We start from the raw sequence: 9,699 nt of genomic DNA on the forward strand, positions 1-9,699 counted from the left end.
GTTGTTGTTGTGATGGTGGGGATGGCACAGTTTTGTTGGTTATAGTAATTACATTGACAGTGTTGGTAATAGTGGTAGGACTGGTGATAATAATAGTAGTAGTGGTGGTGATGGTGGTAGGACTGGTGATAATAATAGTAGTAGTGGTGGTGATGGTGGTAAGACTGGTAATAATAATAGTATTAGTAGTGGTGGTGGTGGAGGGATTGGTGATAATAATTGTAGCAGTGGTGGTGTTAATAGCGTCAACAGTAATGACATAGACGACACTAATCAGCTTTGCACCTAATTATGGTATCGGCGAGGACACACACCCTGTCACCCCGTTTCTGATTATATTATTGTCTAGCTCTCAGGGTCGTATTCCCGCCAGCTTTAGATGCCCTTCCTAGCACTTCTTCCTTACTAATATATTCCTACATCTTGCACAGTAAAATTTTCATGTATGTTATTATGCAATCTATGCCGATAAAAATAAAAAATATATATTCATACACAAGAAGAGCAAGGCGTAGTAAACAAAATAAATCTCCCATCAAGAGTTATTAAGAAAGATTTCTGAGCCAACCGACATGCGGAATATACTCTTTTCACTTTAGGTTGGCCCAAAATTACCGTCTCATCATAATGAATTTCAACAAAAGGTCAACGTTAGACTATGATGGCAGCCAAGATGTGCAATGAAAAGGATGTTAAGCTGTAATATTTTCTTCTGACAATAAGGTACGGGAAGTAAGGGACAAAATCAGGAAAATCTAAGCCAGGTTAAGGTAGGATAGGGTATCGTGTTGTCGTGATCATCGAAACACAGATTCCAGTCCCTCCGTTACCCTTTACGGCTCAACCTCTGACTTTAGCCAAACCTTTACCAAAAACTTCCCCCAAAATATTTATACAGACTCCAGTCCCTAATAGCCACCTCTTAACTGCAGAAAGACTGGTTGACTGGAGGTTTGGGTCCGCATTCCCTAATATACCTTTTTCATGCCAGTTTATCCTTGCATTTGGCAAAGTAATGTTCTGTATTATATCTCAAAGACTGACTGGCAGAGTGTATGTGAGTAGGGTGGAGAAGGATAGTGGAGGAGACCAAAGATGAGACGGAGGGATGGAGTGGAGAGATATATGAGAGAGGGGTGTGTGAGCTGCAGGGAGGGCAGCGAAATGGCAGAGGACTGGGCGTCTTGGAGGTGATTTGTTTGTGGCCACCCCATACGGGATAAAGGAGTCTAGCTACAGATAGAAAGATAGATGGATAAATAGACAGATAGGTAGATGTTGATATTAAAGTGATGTAAATAAACTTGACCAGAGTATCGAGAAGTAACATATACAATAAATAGCTAATGGAGAGGTGCTAGGTACCTTTCCAAGCCCACGATCAGTATTCTCGTTAGCTTAGGAGGGTTGTCTTGCACTTTCTTAGCAATTTATTTTTGCTGATTACCCAATAGTATTATCGTGTGTCTGTTTGTGCCATCGTTATAAGGACTTAGTTTGCACAACATAATATGAGAGAGAGAGAGAGAGAGAGAGAGAGAGAGAGAGAGAGAGAGAGAGAGAGAGAGAGAGAGAGAGAGAGAGAGAGAGAGAGAGAGAGAGAGAGAGAGAACGGTGAAAAAGAGAGAGGTACTAGCAAATTTCTAAAATAGCACTAGCATATAACTCCAGGAGAATATTATACCTATACAACCCCTGATGATAAATTATGGTGGGGCAAAACAAAGGCCGGGTAACTTACGGTCGGTATAAAATGTATTTTACAACATATCGTGACTATATACAATGTTCCTCACCATTGCCACGGCTCTCGCAGCTTCCCAGGAAAATACTAATAAATATTATTTTAGTGGGGCTGCTGTATCACCGGCCGAGGCTGCTGAAAAATAAGCCACTGTGGGCGTTAGGAGGTGGTTGGTAACAAATGGGAAGAGAAAGAGGTGGGCGGGGAAGGAAGTGGGCGGGGAAAGAAGTGGGTGGGACTGGTGGCGGGTAGAAAGTTAGGTATTGTTGGATGGGAGGGCGGGGTGAACTACGGCGGAGATTTAGAAGAAGCGCTGCTGCTGGGTAGGCTGGGGGTTGAGACGAGCGCTCTCCGCCTGCTGTTTCAGGATGGTAGCATGGGCCTGCGCCAGGGCCTTCTGGGCTGCTTCAACTTCGGGCGTGAATTTGATGCTTCTAATCTCTCCGCCTACAGCAGCTGGGAAATCGTCAGCAAGGGGGCCGGGGTACTGAAGGGGGTTGATGATGTGACCGTGCTGGTTGGTGATGGGAACGTTGGGGTCGAAGGGACGGGGAGTAGTTGGGGGGGCGGCCCGCTGTTGGGGAGCAAAGGAGGAGAACTGCTGGCGGGGGGCGGTGGAGGGGTTGACGGCGTGGCTAGAGCTCAGGAGGGAGGATATCTGGCCGTGGACATCGAAGTTGGAACGGACGGGTTGAGGGATGCCACGGAAGTGCTGCGCAGGGCGGGGGGCAGGCTGGGGACTTGGGACAGCCGCACTGAAGCGGTGGGGAGCGGCAGCGAGGGCAGGGGTGAAGCTGGGTTGGGCAGGGGCGAAGCTGGGTCGGGCAGGGGCGAAGCTGGGGCGCTGAGGACAGGCAATAACACACTCAGATGCTTTCTACTGGAATCTCATACTTCACATATCACCACGTTCACTATTTCCTTACACAAGATACAGGTACTGCCACAAACTCTCTCAGGTAAACCTCACCCACCACACACCTGCCATCACATACCTGCCTCCACGCACTCATCAGTACTTCCAATACCTCATACTCGTATACCACACCTACCATTAGACATTCTCACTAATACTAGCACACTACTGTTACAACCGCGTACTTTAACCAAAGTCTCACACACCACACCTACCACCACCACCACCAAACACATTATAAAAAACACCTTACACACCACAGATACTACCACACATTCTCTCAGCAACACCGCGCGCGCGCGCGCACACACACACACACACACACACACACACACACACACACACACACACACACACACACACACACACACACACACACACACACACACACACACACACCTACTGCCACAGATGATAAAATACCTCACACTGACATTTACTGATACTTTAGCAACACCATTGTAAGTTGATTAACCCCTTCAGTCCGAAAAAGTATTTTCTATCTTATCCTTGCTACCCCTAAGCTATTGTGCTTAGCTCAGGAGAGACGCCTGGAACTGAAGGAGTTAATCCTTTCAGTTCTGCAAGTGAATGCAGTCGTGGACTAAAATCACTAGCTGGCATCTTGATAAAAATGAAAAATACGTCTTCGGAATGAAGGGGTTAAGTATAATAATTTTTTCTGCAATAATCCGTAACGTGGCATCTGACATTTGAATAGATGGACTCGCCTATTCTTAAGAGCGTACATCTGACGTGAAGAATACCTTTGGACTTCTGATTATTGCTCTTCGTGGGAATTAAGTTAGGATGACGGTGACGACGATGATGATGATGATGATGATTCCTGAGAGATCTGATTAGGCTCTAACACAGTTTAGGGACGGGGTAAGTGATATATTGGGTGAAGCTATACGTTGTTCCCACCCTCTGTTAGAAACAGCCAACCAACAGCTCAGAGAGAATATGACTAGTATCCGGATTATCAAACTTCTTGCCATAAAATAAAGAGCAAAATACCCTTGAGAGAAATACATATGCTTTATGGAGCGATATAGACAAATAACTGGGAACGTTCACGAACAAGAGGGGCGGTGAATCTGACTTACGTAAGTGTTAGAATCCGCCTACACCTGGGCTCGTTGTTGTAGACGTGGAAGGTTAACTACAAAGACAGACCATTACACACACACACACACACACACACACACACACACACACACACACACATCACCGTAAAATAAACAAGCAAAATAATCAGCCATCTAGAACAGGAAGCACAGAATAATGTAGACAAATTCATAGGAGGGTCTCACCATTATCATAATTATTAGCATAATCATTGTCTCGCTAAAAATGACGCCTTTGATAGCCGCACCCACCACAACCGTATCCATCACCTAAAAACATCCCAAGAGGTGTCTGTGGACACACCCTTCAGACACATCCCATATGCACTTCGCATGCACCTCAGACACACCTCAGACACACCCCTGCGTGTGCATAAAAAAAATTACGGAAGTGAAAGGAAGGCACTCATAAAACTCTATGGTTCCAACTTGCCAGATTTCGTTCTTCTAAAAGATACAGTTAGTGAGTGAGTGATACAGTTAGGGACACATAATAGATCTGGCCGTCCCTGCGGATGCGACAAAAATGGAAATGCATGCGTAGAGAGAACGCACCTGTGAGGGGATTGGATCAGGGGCGGCGTCAGCAAGAGCCTTCAGCTCGGAGAACTGGTTGAGGAACTGAGCCGTGGCCACCAGCACATTGGGGTCCTGGGGCAGGTGAGGCTCCGTGATGGCCTGAAGAGCAACACATTTATTAGGAAACTTGTCACATACACATTAAATTCCTCTTCCTCCCCCCTCCCTACAGCCCTCCACACACATACTCATACTCAGAAAACATCACATATGAAAATAATCGGATCACATAAAATTTAAGTAGCTAGCCAAAACATCATCAAATAAGCTACTCTGTTCTCGAATGTAAACAAAATATCAAAAAATACAATTAAGGACTTCTGACTGACGTAAGAAATATTACAAACTATAATCGCTGTAAAATATAAAAAAAAAAACTGACACGGGTTTATTTTAGAAACTCACAAAGACAAATACACATTTAGTATTTTACCAAGACACATACCTGAAGGTGGGTAGCTTCCTTCAGTGGTTGTGCCGATGAACGGGGACCAGCAGAAGAACGCACGAACTGAGCCGTCGCCACCGCCATCAGGCACGAGAAAACCAGCTGTGGGAAAGAGCAAGAGTTAGCTGGAGATCATGTGGTATAGTTTACATTCTGATATCTGCAAGTGGTACTGTTTATATTCTGTTATCGTCAGCTATGTGTCACATGGTGCAGTTTACATTCCATTATTTCCACGTGGTATTATTTACATTCGGTTATCTGGTGGAAGTCACGTGGTACTGCTTAAGTTTGCGTATTCATCACCTGGGATCGTTTGTTATTAGTTATCCACAGCTGAGAGTCACGTGGTTATTGTCACCTGGGAGTCATGTGGTAAATGGCAGTTTAAAGTCAGTATAAAAAATGACAATGTACTGTATGGGCAATTGATACTGTTTCTGACTCTTTCAGTACGACGTGTTAAGACTGATTATTTGTGTGTCGACTGAACAGTCTGAGAGCTACAAAGCTTTTCCTTGATAACTTTACAAAAGACCTCATCATACTAAATGCTTAAGTATTTTAGTATATGGAGAGGAGAGGCCGTATGCTACAAGGTTTTGCTTTCCTAGGTGTAAGTAGCTGGAGATCATGTGGCTTTAGCTGCACTGGCGGAGGTGAGATGCAAAACATAAGTGAATTCTGTGACACTACTTTTGTCAAATTCTTCTCCATGTTTTGCCTGTATTTTGTGTACTTTCTGTTCTTTCTGTCGTTTTGTTACTTTTACTTTGCATGACAGTCAAGATCTTAATACTTTTGTCACTTTAATCTGTATACTTATATTTGGTTCTCACTCCATCCATAAATGAGAAAATGGATCACGAAGATGATGACGATGATGATGATGATGATGATAATGATGATGATGATGATGAAGATGATGATGATTTATTTGTAGTTTAACCTCAAAATGGTAACAGCCAGTCCCATATTATCTTTTGCAAAGTACTGGGACTCGAGATTAGCCTACCATAGTCCACAACACTGAAGGATATTTGACCGGCCTACTACACCCCTGGTGGTATTAAATGATCGAGTAACCTCCAGTAGCCTCGGAAATGTTCGCTGAGGCACACAACATGATCTCCCTAGACTGGCGCCTTAAACCACTAAACCACCAGGCGTCTCTTAACCCCCTGACCGTGACATTTTCCTTCGGGCAAAAAAAAAAAAAAAGTTTACCTGAGTGGAATTCGGACGTGACTCCATGGCACTGAGAGGGTTAATTATAATAGTCTCTAACACTCTAACTGCCAAAATTATCCTCAGCCGAATAAAAACGTTTTGTTATAGCCTGAACAATATACCGAAGTTCGACTCGATAATCTTCCATTGTATGTAACAGATTAAATGCATTACCATCTTGTTAATATCATACAAAAAAAAAAAAAAAAGAAGAATGAGGCGGCTTCATAACTATCTCATCTAAGTCATGAGGTTTATCTCATCGTCATCATCATCATCATCCTCATCATCATCATCATCCTATTTCCCACCTCACTCCGACTAGACTTTTTTTTTTTTGCTTGTAGAAGATAATCAATACAAAAAAAAAAAAGTGAGGGTGCCAAAGCTGCATAAATAATGAACATACAAGGAATTTGTTGAAGAATACGAGTATGTTGAGGGTAAAGTGGAGGATCATTATTATTTTTTATATTATCCATATTATGTTTCATTACTGTTTGACTGTCTGCCTGCCTATGTCCCTACTTTCTATTCTCTTCTTGTTATTTTTCTCCTTCCTTCATCCTGTTATGTCTGCCTTTTAACTGCCTGCCTGCCTGTCTGCCTCTCTCCTCCGTGTTCTGCTTTCCCCCTTACTGCCTCTTGGCATCCCCCCTCCTCACTAAGTTTGCCTGTCTACCTCCCTCCCTGTTTATTTATATGCCTCCCTACTGTTTGTCTGCCTTCCTCTATCTCCTCCTGTTTTCCTACTGCATTCTCCCCCCTTCTCATGCCTTCCTGCTGACTGTCTCCCTCCTCCTTCCTACTGCATGTCTGACCTTGCCTGAGTGTGGCGGGTGGCCTCGGCTGGACAGCAATCAGGTATATGTGAACGGGTACCGCTTAGCTTCCTGTTCTTCGTCTGATACCGTTTAACGCCCCCCCACCCTCCCCCTCTCTCCCTCCTTCCCTCCCTCCCCATTCCGCTCCTTCCCTTCCCACCCTCTCTCTCACCCAGTCCACCACGCCCTCCCTCTTTTATCCACCATAGCTTTTTCTTACTTTTCCCCCGTCCATCCACCATTCTCTGTCTTTGTCTCTGCGTGTCTGTTTGTATGCATGCATGCATATATCTTCTTACCTGCTTCTTCGACCCTTCGTCTCTTTCTTTTTCCTATCCATCAAGCTCTTCCTCACATCTTTCTCCATGCCTTTCACACTCTCTCACTCCTCACATCCCTCTCTCCTCTCCCTTTCTTGCTCATTACACTTTCGTTCTCGTCTTCCATCAAATCATGTCGGTCTTTCTTGACTCCAGTGACGATTTCCTTCTTTCCCCTTCTCCTGTCATTTCAAAATCTTCATATTCTCGCATACAGTATTTCAGTCCTTATATTTTTTCTGACTTTCGCCTCGCCTCTCCCCTCTTTCTGTTCATAAAGATTCCCATTCTCTTTCTTATCCTAAAGTTAAACAGTCCAGCTTTCCCCTCGTCTCTTTCCCGTCTTGCCATGTCCTTCCCCTCGCTTCATCTTACTAAGCCGTTCTTTCCTTCTCTTTTTCCCACCCTACCACGCACACACACACACACACACACACACACACACACACACACTCTCTCTCTCTCTGTAATAAGCATCACGTCCTATTTTCTCCTCACCACCTCTTCAGTCCCTGTCTTTCCCTTCCTGCCACATCTTCCCCTTCCTTAGTTTTCTATCACGACATCCTACCCCATTCTTCCCACTTGTTCGATTTCTTTTTTCTTCTCTCTTACGCCTTTCCCCCTTGCTTTCTTCCGTCTTTTGTACTCTTTTTACCTCCATTTTTCGTCATATTTCTGTCCCTTCTGGTTTCCTCGCCTGTCATCCCATCTACCTCTCTGTTTTCTTACCTTGACCTCCCGCTCTTATCGAACATCATTATAAAGATTTGGAGGGGTTAGTAAGTAGGTATCCCTTCGTTATAAGGGCCTATTGAGAGATTTTGACAGGTCAGTAAACAGGTATCCACCTCTTAGTTCCCGTAAGGTCCTATTCGGAGATTACGAAAGGCCAGTAAGTAGGTATCCATCTGTTAATTCCCGTAAGATCCTACATCGAGATTCTGACAAGTCAGTAAGTAAGCATTCATCTCTTGATCTCATCAGTAAGGATCTATATATATATATATATATATATATATATATATATATATATATATATATATATATATATATATATATATGTATTCAATACCAGCTAGTGTCATACTGTTTTATTCAGGTTGAGAGTCTCGCCTAGCAATAAAGGGGTTAATGATGGGTGTGTCTAACTCCAGAGCTCCCCCCTTCAAAAATAAATAAAGCCGCAGTTAAGAAATAAGGAATGCGTCATCTGAAAAGGCTTGTCACATAAGGTCCCATAGATGGATTTTTACAGGTTAGTAAGTAGGTCTCCCCCGTCCCCTATTCTCATGCCTTTATTTATTCTAATAATGCAGATACCATGGTCTTTATTGGCAAAGGGGTCAATTAATAAGTTATTTTTATCTTCATTTTGCTTTTTCTTTCGCATAAGACAAGACAACATAAACAGCATGCAACCTGACATGAGTAACAGTATCATTATGCCATATACGGTACCGACTCATTTTATTAAGAGCTCTTGAAACCTCAGGAGAGGGAAACAAATAAGCAGGTGGAAGAGAAGCAGGTTACGCAAAGAGACAAAGTCAGAATAAAAAGTTTTAAACAGAAAGCTTGAGACATTTAAGAGATGAATATAGAGCTAAAGAACCAAGTTAAAGACAAGAAAGTACCGATACCTGAATAAGCTTAAGCTGGAGCTATTAAGAAGAGGGTTAAAAAATTTATATTACTGGAGGAAAGAAAAGTAAAGGGAAAAAAAAAAAGAGATGAAAAGAAGAAAGTTTGAGCTTAGGATGTGCGATATGCCAATGGAATGAAAAAAAAGACAGAGAAGAAGTGGCGTAAGGAACACATACGAAATATTGGAAAAAAAAAAGTTAAGGTAACAGTACTTCAAGGTAAACGGCTGAAAAAAATGAGAGGGAGGAGAAGAATCTAATGAGAGAGAGAGAGAGAGAGAGAGAGAGAGAGAGAGAGAGAGAGAGAGAGAGAGAGAGAGTCGAAAAAAAAATCTAGAGAGTAAGCCACTATTAGAGTAAGACTGTCTAAGGCGGAACCAAAAAAGAAATGTAAGGCACAATAGGGGTAAAGCTGTTTAAGGCTGGAACAAGAGAAATAACACTAAATCTACCAATACTCACAACCGCCTTCATGTTGTTGGTGTTGGGGCCAGAGCACGTGTGTGTCTGGTGTCCTCCCACCTGCGACCTTATATACCTGCTGTGCCTTCGTCCCCTCTTACCACCACCCCGTCGGCCCTCAAGCCCTCCTACCTCCCGGGTCATGACCTTTGTGTGATCAACCCTGCCTGACCTCTTCCTCCTCCTCCCTCTCTACTTCCCTCCTCCAGCCCCCCTTGTCCTCTTCCTTCTCCCTGTCCTGTCCTCCTTTTCCTCCCCCATCCCCTGTTATCCTCTTTCTCATCCAACTTCTATCCTCTTCCTCTTCTCCCCCCTCCTCCCCGTCCTACTTCTCCCTTTCCTGGCCTCTTCCTTCTCCTACCGCTCTCCTTCCTCCACATTCTGTCCTCGTCCTTCTCCT

The 9,699-nt window shown here is 43.7% G+C and overlaps 1 protein-coding gene across 1 annotated transcript; it reads right to left on the reverse strand.

Annotated features, from left to right (window-relative positions):
• Positions 1 to 2,045: 2,045 nt before the first annotated feature.
• Positions 2,046 to 9,311, reverse strand: LOC145414920 (uncharacterized). The gene is made up of 4 exons (XM_080284336.1): positions 9,300 to 9,311; positions 4,815 to 4,919; positions 4,346 to 4,468; positions 2,046 to 2,588 (listed from the first exon to the last, which is right to left on the reverse strand). The coding sequence occupies exons 1-4, from the start codon at positions 9,309 to 9,311 to the stop codon at positions 2,046 to 2,048; spliced, it is 783 nt and encodes a 260-aa protein (XP_080140462.1).
• Positions 9,312 to 9,699: the final 388 nt, after the last annotated feature.

This window comes from Coenobita brevimanus, chromosome 101 (genome assembly GCF_032717465.1).
Source record: "Coenobita brevimanus isolate Jiangsu-jjx chromosome 101, ASM3271746v2, whole genome shotgun sequence".
Classification (NCBI taxonomy): domain Eukaryota; kingdom Metazoa; phylum Arthropoda; class Malacostraca; order Decapoda; family Coenobitidae; genus Coenobita; species Coenobita brevimanus.